The sequence below is a fragment of the Anoplolepis gracilipes genome, chromosome 1, assembly GCF_047496725.1.
Source record: "Anoplolepis gracilipes chromosome 1, ASM4749672v1, whole genome shotgun sequence".
In the NCBI taxonomy this organism is placed as follows: domain Eukaryota; kingdom Metazoa; phylum Arthropoda; class Insecta; order Hymenoptera; family Formicidae; genus Anoplolepis; species Anoplolepis gracilipes.
Genome location: NC_132970.1, coordinates 14,720,740 through 14,734,400, shown reverse-complemented (window position 1 = coordinate 14,734,400; position 13,661 = coordinate 14,720,740). Strand labels below are relative to the sequence as shown.

Here is a 13,661-nt window from a genome sequence, read left to right as displayed (position 1 = left end):
ATCGTTAATTACTCTTTATATATTAATAAATATATTTTTTAGACTTTCTTTTCATCAATTATTTATTATAATATTTCAAATGTAATTAAAATATAATTAAAGTTCAATTAAAATATATGTATGTATATTATATCAAACATTTTTTATTTCGATTATTTAAATATTTCTGATATCACATAATTTAATATTTGAATAACATTATTCCTGAATAATTACACCTTGAAATAACCGCTTTGTAGAAATCAATCATCGATGGGTTCCTCCTAAATACGAAATGTCATCGAAATTCAAACGTCACAGATGTGTGCGCACGTGTATGTGATGCACGCGCGCTTAAATAACGGTTCGTACGCATCTGTCCCCCATCCGTACTTTGGGGTACAATAGGGGTCGAACAAGGACCCCTTTGCGCTTCTACAAGACGCGCGACTGGGATCGCCGTCGTCGAGTGTGTGTGCGCGTATTGCGCGTAGACAATGAGGAGAAATACCGGCCATGACGAACGATCTCGCCGTCGCTGGAATAACGATAAACCGACGAGAGATTATGCCATTACCATACCTCTCCATTAGCGACTTTGATATTTCCTACTATCGATTACCTCGATCTTCGTCGATTAACGCGTGAAGCTCGTAAACGAGGTTTTTCCTTGGCGTGTCGTTCACCGTTGCCAATGCGTGTCGCATACGTTTATCACGCACAGTAATTCGCGATTTATGTACGAATACGTCTTTCCAGCAGCTACACAACCATTATAAATCCGAATACAAAAATATATAGATAATATAAATTATAGATTATAGTATTATAGTGTAGATTTAAAATGATGACATTTGATTTTTGTGAAATAATAAATAACTGCAAATCTTAATTAACCGTCAAAATCGTTAATTACTCTTTATATATTAATAAATATATTTTTTAGACTTTCTTTTCATCAATAATTTATTATAATATTTCAAATGTAATTAAAGTATAATTAAAGTTCAATTAAAATATATGTATATTATCAGACATTTTTTCTTTCGATTAGTCAAATATTTCTGATATATCACATAATTTAATATTTGAATAACATTATTCCTGAATAATTACACCTTGAAATAACCGCCTTGCAGAAATCAATCATCGATGGGTTCCTCCTAAATTCGAAATGTCATCGAAATTCAAACGTCACAGATGTGTGCGCACGTGTATGTGATGCTAATAAAGTGATGTTAATAAAAAATTCTCATTACTCTGCGTATGATCGTGCTCGAAAATTGAAAATTGCCTTAAAGTTTAATACACGGATACGTGAAAGTGATTCATCAACTCTCACGCGTGACGCATTACCACAGGCGTTTTAAACGCAGATGTCCCGAGCGGCGCGTGCCTCCACACACTGCACCCGGAGAGAATGGTTGTTTCCGAAGGGGGGCCCGTAGCCCGGACCCCCGTTTGCTCGCGCGCGCACACCGGGGTAACGATAGTCACGCACCTGGCCCTTAAAACTACCATTGGCGTGATTTCGTGAACATCTTCTTCCAGCTCCCAACAAGTGGGAAAAGGATCGGCCTTTTTTCGAATCTTCTCACGATCCCTACGCCAATGTCGGATCGTCTTCGAAGAAACGAGACTTATCGCCTTTAACAAGTAAGGTAAAAAGTGTCTTCCTGCGTCTCCTACTGTGCACAGGCTTGGGTACATGATTGTGGGCAACTATTGTTACTATGAAAATGTGACGGCAAATGGATTATTGAAAATGAATTTTAAGCAACTTGCCCTTTTATCTTAAACTCACTTTGTATTTAGAATATGACACATTTCTTCTTTGAAAATAGTTGAAAGATTAAATCTTTTGTTGAATAAATATTTCTAGAGATTCTATTTCTTTTATATTATACTTACTGAAACTTACTTATTAATTTCAATATATATTTTTGTAAATTGATAATCAAAATGTATGATCGAAAAATGTTTCTGCATTTCACGTACATGTTCGCTTGTTTATATACATTTATTATTATTAATTAATTTTTCATTTAGCTTCAATTGATCCGATCATCCTTTTTCTTCTTTTATAATTTCTAATCCTCGAATTTTTCATTACTAAACTTTTTAACCATAGCCACATAAAACAAAGCATAAAATAATGCCATTCATTACATCAAAGAAATAAAAAAACTAGTTCTGTTTTATCTAAATATTATGTGAATTATGTACCTATCTCAATTATTCCATCGTTTACAAAAAATTGTGACAAAATATCTGCTTACGTAAATCGATTATTTTGTTCTGGATAAAGTTATCGAAGCGCAATTAAAGGCCTTCGCATCCCGTGAACGAGGCCGCGCACCTCGTTACGATTTGACGGTTACGCATGGACATGCACGCTGCACGCATGTGTGCGTAAAGGGGAAGGCAACGTCTGTGCAAGCTGCCCCCATGGAGTCGACAAAAAGGGAGGAGGAGCGCCGCTGCGTTTTCACACGACTTGGCTTTTGGGGCGGGGAGAGATACGTGAGGAGAGATCGAGTCGCGCGTGCGACAAGGAAGTCGGAAGTCGAGCCGAGAGTCAGTCAATTGTGGAGCATTAACGTGCTTAGGTCAATCATCGCGCCGCTAATAATCTTACGCGCGTTTGTAACTCGCGAAAACCTCAATCGCAGCCCGATTGAAGAACCTCGAGTTCTCTCAGGACGCGCGTGATTTTCGATTTAATCGAATATATCTCGATTAAATTTGAATAGAGAGGATCTACTTCTCTCGTATTTTTATTTTTAATCGAAATTTTTATGAAGTTTCTTGTACCCCTTCTCCGTCGAAGACCAGGCTCTACCAAAGAAGAAGAGTACGTGTCGACTCAGCATTAAGCAGCAGACCTATGGGGGTGACGGACACCATACGGTTCTCCAAGCAGCCACGCGACCACCAGTCATGGGAGGGTCGTTTCGCTCCGCTGAGTCGTGAAAACACCCCGTTGGAGTAACATAGCGTTGCACCTTGGGTCGCATCACTTTGAGGTCTCGTGGGCATTTATCGGACGTCCTCGTTTGTCCGCGGCGCGTCCTACGAGTATAATATAAAATAAATTGAAAGAAAATTTAAGAGAAGAGATCAAACATTTTGCAATATAAAAACGTGTACTCTTTTCCTTCGCTTCGGTTTATTGTGTGAGCGTGTTGCAACACATCGAGTGAAAAAACAGTGGTGGAAAACATGAGCGCGTTCAAGAGATATCAGAGTAAGGTGTTTTGGGAGCAAATGGCTTCGCGCGATCTAGAAAACGATCGTTTTATAGAAAAAAACGAGCCTGTACATCACTCTTTTAACGAACGTCACCGTGAAAGGGAGAATGAAGAAGAAGAAGAAGAAAAAGTGGATTTCACTAATAAATCGGAGAACGACACGATCGATGGTGCGAATATTACCGCGATACATGTTTGCAATAAGAGTAACCGAGGTGATAGTCCAGAACAAGACGCGTGTCAAATTTCGTTGACACAGGAAGAAAGTATTATACATAGAAGGTACGTAAAATAATAAATCTGCCATCAGATAATTGTCACAAAAAACTGACAAGTCCAAAATATCTCTCTTTAAGACTAAAAAGACATATGTTTAGTGATTTAAAAAAAAATATTAAATATTAATTTTTTAACGATATGTAAAAATAAATAATATAAAATGAACAAATTTTGATAATATAGAGAAAAGTATATTAATAATATTGTGCTTCTATTAAAGTATTTTATTGAATGAAGAATTAATGATATTTTAATGTTCTAGAAGGGAAATGGACGGACAAGAGGAGCGCAAAATTGTCGCTGGAAACAGATCATGTAGCCCTTCGAGTCAAGATCTCAGAAGTCAAGACTCTGGATTCTCCGATTCCGAAAGGTCGGACTGCTCAGAAGTATATCAAAACGTGACACCACGACGGAAATTGAGAAAAAGAAGAACGAGGCAACGCAGAATGGGAATTGCCTCGCCATGGCTGGAGGAGGGATCTCCCTCGATGCCGAAGCACACGTCCACGCCAAAGTGTTCCAGGACATTCGCGAAGGAACGTTTCAGGCAATCGGAGAGAAGTCTATCGCGGGAAAAAGGGTGAGCGAATGGAATAAACTACCTGTCTAATTTGGAATTAAAAAAGAGAAAGATATTAAGGCTCTCGTTGATAAAAACTTAACATAACGAAGAATTGAATTCAGCGTGAATTACACATACATATTTATCGAGTGATCTCACCTTATTTCGTTTCATCATCCTACACGTTTTCAAATCGAATAATATAAGAACAATCGATCCTGATTCAGCTCGTGTTTGAAATTCCACGGAAAAAAACTGCGCTATCGATGTTATTACTCGGAGCGTCATTGCGCTAATGTTTACCTTCGAAATTGTGTCACACCTCGCAATGGAGTCGGAAAAGAAACGTGTTTCTTTAAGAAGCGATAAGATTCGAAAAATTGGTCAATCGATAGGAATGCGACACGTTAACACTACTTGTCGCGCTTGTCTCTTTCCAATAATATACATGTAATATATATATATATATATATATATATATATATATTTTATTATTATTATAAAGGGACGAGCGCGACAAGATAATGTTGACACGTGTATATATATATATATATATATATAAAATATACATATTTATAACACGCGGATCGTGTTGTAAGTGATGACATACGCTTGAGAATCATTTCCTCTTCTTCTTTTCAATCATAATACCTGAGAGATGCGTCAGAGACTCGAGAGCATTGGATTATTATCAGTCCTTGAATCGTGAAGGCGTCTCGGCTTATCGTCGGGCATTGTACACATCGCGCCCTTTCTTTCGTAAACATAAATGTCTGATCTTTTATGTGGTGTAGCGAGAGATGTACGTTTTCAAATCTCGCTGTTGTACGACTTTCGATGTTGGTTGCTTTCCATTTGGTGATACAAATCGACACAAGCGTCATTCTACCTTTGTTGTCACGGGATATTGAATAAACCAGCCAGAAAAAGATATAGAAATTGTAATATTTGTAAATATTTGGCAGTGTGACGAATCGTTTGTTAACGTTTTTTATAAAGCTAAAATTCTTAGTCAAATTGTAAAACGTTTCATTTTTATATAATTATACATAATTTGATAATGTGGTTGCATTTATTATTAAATGTTTTATAAAGGACATTTTTTGATAATCTGGTTACAACATATAATATTCCATATTCTCAGTTTAAAATAATATAATACGGTGAAATTTTTGTACATCACTAACAAAAAATAAAAAGAGAAAACACTAAAATATTCTTTGATATGTTCTTTTTATTTAACTTATAATATGTTTGTTTATGAATTTTCATGCAAACTTATGTTAAATAATTATGGCGCTAAAAATTACAAAACTGCATTTATGTTAATAAAAATCACATTTTCTAGATCAGAAAATATAGAGAAAAAAGATAGAATAATGCTTATGTCGATTTGTGTTAAATAGAAAGCACCCGTTGATAAATGAATGAAATATACGAACTCTTGCTTCCGGACAAAGTGATTATTTATCAGATCGCGTATCCGCTATCGCGATTTAATTAAAGAGCACCAGCGATCGTAACCAGCTATGCTGAATAACGCAATCATGTAAATCATGTACAGGAAACGTATACATGCACACACATACACGGTTGAGCTTGCCTTATCTCGGATACTTATATGTAATAAGATAAGAAACTGAATGGGGATAATAAAGCAAAGAAAAAAAAAACCATTTCATTCTTTTATTTATTATTAATGAATTGATTATATTAATGAAATGTATTTTCTGTATCAAGCCTGCGCGCTTATCTTTCAAGATACAAATTTATTTATAATTTTATACATGTATGCATATGCGTGCATCTCTCATAAAAAACGAAATAAAGTGATGTCCCGTATTACATGTCGCGAAAAAGCACAAGATTTTGACCTCTAGCGTTCCGTCGGGTTGTTGAGTTCGCGTTACGAAATCAGGATCTGAAAACCAACCACCGGATACTCTCGTGCAGACGCATTTTTCCGTTAGTCACCGTGTGTTCCATTCGTGCCGTACGTGACTCAACGCAACAACGTATACCGCGCGAGAAGAATACGTAAATGAATGAGCGCGCGAGAGGCTGGCTCGGGTGACCGGCGAGGTCGAAGTCGACCGTGCGGCTCCTTCGACGGCGCGCGACAGCGAATCTACGAGGAATTCAGCTTTATAACGCGGTGCACAGGTGGACGAATTACAATACAACAACGCGAGATTAGTCATCGCGTGCAGTTGCGCTCTCGAGGAGAGCTGGGCGCGATTAGTCAGCTCTCTCGCATTCCACTTCTAAATCGCTCCCGGCTTTGTCGTTTCCGGGAAAAAAAGCGATCGGCGACAGATCAGAATATATTGCGTCGTGATGCGAGAGTATAGCAGAACGGTAACAGTCGTGTGATGATGATTGAGGCGAAATCTATGTCGAATTGTTATGGCCCGTTTAAGGTACACCCAAAAAAATATTTGTCTAGATTAAAATTTATTGCTACTTTTTGTATCTGTTAGAATATTGTTTGTCACGTATAGAATTTATAGCAGCGATATTCCCCCTATCAACACACATGTTTAAGAAATGTCCATAAGAGATTCACAGGATATTAAAATGTGTTTTAACATTTTATGGATCTCCTATAAACATCTTTTGAACATGTGTGCTGATAGGGTTCTAGCAATACCTCTAAAAAATTTAGATCCCATTGCTAAGTATTAATCATAAATATAATTGTCCTTGACAATAGGCCTTAACGATAGGCATCACAGAAAAATTATCTGTCTAAATTACACTAATAGTACATATATATAAATTTTGTCTCTGTCATTTAAATTGATTAAATGCAAAATATATGCAGTATCACAATATTTGTTAATAATTTATCTGTTTTAGTTAACTTTTTACACCTAGAAAATTTTTATTGAAGTTGCAAGATCATTTTTTTGAGTGTAGTAATTCAAAGATGACGAAACAGATATATTCGAAAGAAGAATAATATTTTGAAAATAATAATGTTTCTCTCTTTATCTCTTTTTTTTTACAAAAACCAAAAATTACATATTTTCCTTCTTTTTGCAGAATCAACGAGGAGCGAAGCGACGCGTCGAAAGTATCCGGTTCATTGGAAGATGAATGCCTGGGCGATTTTCTGTATGCGTCCGAACCACCAGAGGATAGCGTTCAGCTGTCTTCGACAGCGAGCTCACGAACGCTTAGCACAGATACTACGGCAGACGCGATCGCTGCCGGCAGGGAGGTACTGAATTCCAGAAATTATCGTCAATCGTCGTCCATGAGAGCGTGGTTGACCGATCTTGCTATGGAAACCGAGAACGAATGCTGCAATACATTGCAGAGCAAGAGTCTGCCGCGAAGTCGCATGGCGTTTTCCGGCGGGATTCATGCGCGAGATCTCAAGATGTTGTCTTCCGCGGCTACCGCTGCTGCGAGCAAACTCCTAGTCAGCGCGGAACGTTTCGAGCAACATTATCGAAACATTGTCGAGTGAGTCCAGTTGAATTCTTCATATTATATATCAGAAGGCGCAAGTATATATAAAAGCAGACACTATAAAACAGAAATAAAATCGTTCATTTCATACTGTATAAGAATAGGATTTCTTTGTATAAATAATGTAAATAATAATTAATTTTACATTACGTTAATCATTATCAGGAAGATAACACGGCTGGAAGGCGGTAGGTCTGAAATGGAGCTACTTCGCAGCATAGAAGAGGCCGCTTTTTCGATCCTCTCCCAATTAGGGTCGCCTCCCCCTCGCAGAATTCAACAGGGTAGTTTGAGGAGCATCCTGTCGCAGTTGCAAAGTATGAAGACGTACGTCGACGATACGATCGACACGCGTTTAGACTTTTACATAGAGGTTGGTCATATTATATTTTTATGCCTCATATTCATCGCGAAGAAAATGAGCAGCCGTATAAATTAATTATATATAAATAATTTTTAGAAAATAGTCCGCGGTCTCGAGGAGATTCCGAGTCAAGACGACAGCGTGGCTAGAGGAGCTCTAGCGGCCCTCACGGCTTTAGGATTATCGGATTCTCGTGCAGGAAGCAGCATAGCCCGATGTTCCGGTATAAGAGCTCTCCTGACCTGTCTTATTGATGCCGGTCGAACACCTTCAAACGACTTCGTCGCTATCACGTTACGCGCTCTAGCAAGCGTATGTAATTCCGTAACGGCGATCGAGTACTTTGCTCGAGACGGTGGTCCTGAGATTCTGACTGATCTCTTAGGTGTAGAATCCTCCTGCGAAAGGGAGAAGACTGAAGCTACCGCTTTAGTGGTACAGATAACGGCACCGTGGACCGACGCACGAGGTCTGCCATGCCTCGAACCTTTCGCGAATTCTTTAATTCCGGCATTGAACCAACTAATCGAAAGCACCAATTGCGTTCAAACATTGCTGCTGGCTGCCGCGGCGCTGAATCACTTGTCCAAATCGAAGCTGTGCGCTGGGATCATACTGGAGCAGGATAGTGTAAGGAAACTTTTGCGAAGTGTGAAGAAATCCGTTGGCGATAACGTCTGGTTGATGGAGCAGGTCGCTGCGCTGATCAGCGAATTGGCACGTCTTCCTGAAGGTCGGTTGCATCTGGCTGGAGCGCGAGCCTCCGTGGCGCTAGTCTCCTTTCTTCGTATGAGACCACCAGGTCTGGAGGACGCATACCAAAAGCTAGAAATCACTGCGGCAGCCGCGCTGACTAGGCTGTGCGTGGAACCAGAGATTGCAAGGCAAGTGGTCGCAGTTGGTGGCGGAGATTGTCTGACAGGATCATGCAGAATGAATAACATCCAGACAGAGGAGGAGCAGGTCGGAGCAGGTTTCTTAAAGTATACCAGGTCGTTGAGACGAGCGTGTAAGAAGGCTGCGAAACAAATCGGAATCGCGAAGGCAAAGGATCATAGCACGCTGGACTGAGAAAAAGGTCTGGAAGAAGGAAAAATTTATCTATTAATGACAAAGGGGTTCACAATTTTAAATAATTGCGAGATATAATATAGCACAGAAAAGAAATCTGTACATATGTTTTACACATTTTATAATAATGATCTCTCTATAAAATTATTTTATTTTTTTAATTTTTTATTATGAAAATATGCAGGAAATAAGTATTTTTGTTAAATATTTACAAATATATTCTATTCTATGCATCGTATATCGCAAGATTATAATACCGTAAGAATATAATAAGGATATATACTGTAAAAATAGATGCTTTATCACTATCACGCGCTAAATGTGCCATAATATGTATATATAATGAATGTATATATAATGAATGTGTATATATATATATATATAATACATTAATAAACAGTATATAAAAAAATATTAACTATACTTTTATTGTAAATTGATGTAAAATTCTATCTTGTCTCATTTTGAAGTTGATTTTTGTGAAAAATGTCTATGGTAGTCTCCAAACATGGTCTTAATTCTAGATCACAAGAGCCAAGAACAAATTTGCCTTCTGGCGCTCTAAAATAATCTAATCCACGTCCGATTTTTATCACCCATCCATTACTCAATCTGAAATAAAGATCAATGTGAAATAGAGTAAGAGATTACCTATAAAAGAATGTAAAAATAAAATTTTCAATGTAAGCTTATGTTGTCAGACTTACGAAATTTGTCTGTCGTGCAATGTTTCAGAAAAAGAGAAATCAAAGGAGATCTTGCGAGATGCTAAACTTTCTTTCAACTCGGCCAATCTAGTAATTTGGCTAGATTCCTCTGACTCGTAAGTTGTAAGCAGAGATATCCTGGATAATGCACAGCACTTTTGAACAGCCAGCTCGCATAGTCTAACCAGATTCTGACACTGTAGATGAAATACTGCAATTAGTGCAATAATTTCTTAAAATAATTTAAAAGATGTTAAAAACAGGGTACAAAATTTTGCAGCTTTCCCTAAACTGAATAGAAAATGTTTGGTCAAAGGTTGATTAAAAAATTCAGGGATTTTTATGTAGAAAATTCTAAAAAATAATAATAATAAAATAGTTCGAACCTAACCACCTAAATAATTTCTTTAAAGGAAACTTATAATTAACAACAGATGAATAAATGAATAAGTAACTTACATTATCAAAATCAGTATTTATTTTAAAAGGATTGATTTGCAAACCTATATTGATTAAACATATTTTTTATTCAGTTTAGCGAAAGCTGTAAACTTGCAAAGTTTTCAAAGCTTGCAAACTATCTTAAAATTTTAAATATTTTACAAAGCGAATGAATAAGATTCATAGAACACATACACACCTGGTGAAAGGCTCGTATATATGGATCCTCGATGTTGATATATGTGACACTACCATCCAAGAATCTACCAAAAACACTCGCATAGCCGTGCCCCGTCGATCCATTCTCGATCTTGGTCAATTCCCTGTATATACCAGCTGATTTCCTCGCAGTAATTAGTTTCTTCACAGTCTCGGCTCTGTCCAGGTACTCCTTGGCCTTGGTCGTGAGGTATTCCACCTTGTAGGTTTCCTTTGTCTCTGCAGTCGTTTTATTATCGATTCTTGAACTTCTTGACGAAAGATAGTAACAATAAAGCTAATATAGCATTTTTAAAGTGACAGAGATTTTGAGGAGAGAGAAAGAGAAGCGTAAAAATACCATATACACATCGTACCTTTTACAGTATCGAGGAGTATCTGTACGCCTTCCTGATACAATACTAATGCCATTGTGAACTGTTCCTTTTTATCCATCTCCACTGCTCGTTTCAAGACCGAGACCGCCGCGGATTCCATCGTTCCATTGACAAACGGTCGAGACTCTCCTGAAAGAACTAAACGCGTTTAACGATCGCGTCAGAGGTAGTCTTTGTTGCTCGCTAATCTCTACTGATGATTATCTTTATGCGCACAAGTATAGCACCGATGGATATATATGCGAGGCGATACACGCAATTCTCGAGACGAGCGAGTGAAGGCACCTGACGTTTGACAGTTGCACGCGACTAGACGCACATGGTTTTTTAGCACGCGTTTATCTGGTCTCACGTCTACTTTTTTTTTTTCCTCTTTCGACCCGCACTCAAATTTCAAATATGTCGAGGAATCGCCCGCTCACGATCACTCGACGAATCGTACTGTTTGAACATGGCGCTACACCGTGATGTATATATATACTAGACACGTTCCACTTGAGTTGTCAGCAACGCGCTGGGATCGTCCCCGTCCTTGTCGTTCACTGAAAGTTCACAGGAAGACGGACGATGCTCGCGAGCGCTGCAAACGGCAAGTGGAACGCACTCCGTAAATAAATTTCTCGTATGATATACGAACGACTTTAACCTAAATTTTAACTAGAATTGAGAATCGTCGCGCGAGTATAACATGTTTGTTGACGAAACGTGAAATCGTCCCGCGACCCGCAACTGCTCGACGTGCGAGGACCGCTTGGGGAAGAACCTTACGCGTCAGGCTCGATCACCCGGTAAGATGGGGAAAGGGGAACTGCTGACTGACAAGGAAAAATCCCGCTTGTGTGAATGTGTGTAACGAGAATGTTTCGCTGACGCGGTATAGCACGTGACTGCCCGTTATCAATGAGCGGGAATTCCAATGTCATTAAATTTTGAATAAAATACTCTGCTGACACAGAGATGTATTTTCCAAATCTATTTTTTTGCTATTTGCTGAATCAAAAATATTCTCCCAGTGATTTAATCAGTGCACACATGTAATAAATTATTAAATATCTATTTCAATAATTAAGTTCAATAATTATTAGATAGCTATGACTTGTTAAATATATATTGGGTTTGTTTAAATTTAAATTATATTAATATATAAATGTATTAAAGGGGAAGATTTTCTTAATATTATTTTTATATTAACTTATCGATTTATGTAGATAAATGTAATACCATTAATATGAATGAGCAGTAAATGAATAACACTTTCCTGTATATTTTTCAAGCAACAATGAAATCTAGCAAAAGTTTAGGTGGTTTGTGGGGAGAGTTACCATCACGAGAGATGGTCAAACAAGAAATAGTAACACCAGATCTCATAGAAAATGTCTTGCAACAAGCTATGGATGATTCAAACAACACTGATTGTGATTATCGAATTGACAGACAACCTGAATATTTACAGTGAGTACAATGTTTATACAACACTGATATGTCAAACTAATGCATTAATATTAAAATAAACTGTTATTAAGGTTGTTAATATTGAAAAATGTTATTTTATTATAGATTACCAATGGGAAACTTACATATATTAAATACCATAAATTTTCATCAACAATTACGAACAATGGTAGAAGATTGAAATATAGCTTTTGACTCAAATATTTATCAAAATATTTGATATGTTGCTTAGTCAAAAGTAATAATAATAATTTACTTTTTGCAGGAAGAAGGAACTATGCTTGGAAATATGACTGTCATAGAATCACAAGATTCCAAAGAAAAGATACATTCGAAAAGTTTATTTCATTTCCTGCCTTATCAGTCAAAAGGGTATTTGTTATATTGTCACTGTCAGTTTAAATTGTTATCTAATTATATAAATCATTAATTGCATCATTTCAGAAATACATTTGATGATTATTCCACTGTACATCATTTAGTACCAGAAACTGCACGGAACTTATTGAGATATGCTGTAACTGTTTTATTGGCTCACATCGGATTCGAAAACTCGTCCGATATTGCTATAGAAACACTCACCGATGTTGCAGATCACTTTCTGAGACGAATGACTCTCTTGTTAAAAGCAGCAACTGAACAGAAGAATCATGGGTTTCCTGTAAAATAAGAAAAAAAATATATATAACTTTTTAAATGTTTATTTTTACATAACAAACTTTTGTTAGGATGCTGTAGAGAGAGTGCTGCTTGAGACAGGTATGGGAGGAGTAGCAGCACTGCATGACTATTATCAGGAGTACGTCATTAAGTTTGAAGAGAATATGAGAAAACGGGTCGAGGAAACAATGGAAAAACAAAGGCAATTTTGAACTTAATTCTTGTATTAAATATTCAAATGCATATTGAGCCACAAACAATTTTCTAAACAAAGTAAATGCTGCTTATGTCAAAATAAAATTTTCAACAGAATGGTTCTAGATGAAGCAACTAGCAAGCTAAAATTCGAGGAACTAGACGAGTTTGGCAATGTGTATCGAGAAGTTCCAACATTACAGTTGCTTGATCCTGAAAAGGGATTTCCACCCAGTCTGGACGCTGGCTTTCAAATGCTCTACAGCCTTGAACAAGATGAGTAGGTTTTATTCTTGTATGGAATGCATACATTTTTTTCCCAAGAAAATATATAATTTTAATACTTTCAGATTGAACAGTATGGAAGTGGAGGAAGAGGAAGTGAACGTGAGCGATTCACCGAATACAGGGCAGCGATCCATGGATGGATACACAGATAAAAAAAGATGAAGCATTTTATATTTATTTTATCACTTTAAAACTATAAAATAAACCGAATTTTACGCTTTCTTGAATCTCACAATTTTTTTTGTTTTCTTTACCACGTATCTCGACAAAGAAGCGAATCCTTGAAAAAAAGCGATGTAAATTTATCACATCAATTAGCTACAAAATATTAAAAAT

The 13,661-nt window shown here is 37.1% G+C and overlaps 3 protein-coding genes across 4 annotated transcripts; 2 read left to right on the top strand and 1 right to left on the bottom strand.

Annotated features, from left to right (window-relative positions):
• The first annotated feature begins 3,042 nt into the window (after positions 1-3,042).
• Insc (INSC spindle orientation adaptor protein) lies at positions 3,043-9,164 on the top strand. Its single transcript, XM_072906214.1, has 5 exons — positions 3,043-3,512; positions 3,772-4,092; positions 7,120-7,545; positions 7,717-7,924; positions 8,012-9,164. The coding sequence occupies exons 1-5, from the start codon at positions 3,202-3,204 to the stop codon at positions 8,984-8,986; spliced, it is 2,241 nt and encodes a 746-aa protein (XP_072762315.1). The 5' UTR covers positions 3,043-3,201; the 3' UTR covers positions 8,987-9,164.
• Positions 9,165-9,300: 136 nt separating this feature from the next.
• On the bottom strand, positions 9,301-12,846 carry LOC140673346 (MIT domain-containing protein 1-like). 2 transcript variants are annotated; one of them, XM_072906267.1, is made up of 5 exons: positions 12,765-12,846; positions 10,710-10,859; positions 10,334-10,572; positions 9,694-9,890; positions 9,301-9,598 (listed from the first exon to the last, which is right to left on the bottom strand). In XM_072906267.1, exons 2-5 carry the CDS (start codon positions 10,828-10,830, stop codon positions 9,436-9,438), a joined length of 720 nt encoding a protein of 239 aa, XP_072762368.1. In that variant the 5' UTR covers positions 10,831-10,859; positions 12,765-12,846; the 3' UTR covers positions 9,301-9,435. The 2 variants fall into 2 exon arrangements, with proteins under 2 accessions (XP_072762368.1, XP_072762374.1); XM_072906273.1 differs by lacking the exon at positions 12,765-12,846 and adding an exon at positions 10,947-11,228.
• LOC140673331 (uncharacterized) lies at positions 11,378-13,560 on the top strand. Its single transcript, XM_072906230.1, has 8 exons — positions 11,378-11,518; positions 12,005-12,182; positions 12,288-12,351; positions 12,448-12,554; positions 12,627-12,843; positions 12,911-13,044; positions 13,153-13,317; positions 13,388-13,560. The coding sequence occupies exons 2-8, from the start codon at positions 12,010-12,012 to the stop codon at positions 13,485-13,487; spliced, it is 960 nt and encodes a 319-aa protein (XP_072762331.1). The 5' UTR covers positions 11,378-11,518; positions 12,005-12,009; the 3' UTR covers positions 13,488-13,560.
• Positions 13,561-13,661: the final 101 nt, after the last annotated feature.

Excerpts from the sequence above, each read along its gene's own strand:
- Insc (XM_072906214.1), top strand. The coding sequence starts at position 3,202 with ATGAGCGCGTTCAAGAGATATCAGAGTAAGGTGTTTTGGGAGCAAATG. Across the intron at positions 7,546-7,716 it reads CATTATCGAAACATTGTCGA|GAAGATAACACGGCTGGAAG; the intron begins GTGAGTCCAGTT and ends AATCATTATCAG. Across the intron at positions 7,925-8,011 it reads GTTTAGACTTTTACATAGAG|AAAATAGTCCGCGGTCTCGA; the intron begins GTTGGTCATATT and ends AATAATTTTTAG.
- LOC140673346 (XM_072906267.1), bottom strand. The coding sequence starts at position 10,830 with ATGGAATCCGCGGCGGTCTCGGTCTTGAAACGAGCAGTGGAGATGGAT. Across the intron at positions 10,573-10,709 it reads ACTCCTCGATACTGTAAAAG|AGACAAAGGAAACCTACAAG; the intron begins GTACGATGTGTA and ends AAACGACTGCAG. Across the intron at positions 9,599-9,693 it reads TTGCACGACAGACAAATTTC|ATTGAGTAATGGATGGGTGA; the intron begins GTAAGTCTGACA and ends TCTTTATTTCAG.
- LOC140673331 (XM_072906230.1), top strand. The coding sequence starts at position 12,010 with ATGAAATCTAGCAAAAGTTTAGGTGGTTTGTGGGGAGAGTTACCATCA. Across the intron at positions 12,352-12,447 it reads ATCAACAATTACGAACAATG|GAAGAAGGAACTATGCTTGG; the intron begins GTAGAAGATTGA and ends TACTTTTTGCAG. Across the intron at positions 12,844-12,910 it reads AGAAGAATCATGGGTTTCCT|GATGCTGTAGAGAGAGTGCT; the intron begins GTAAAATAAGAA and ends AACTTTTGTTAG.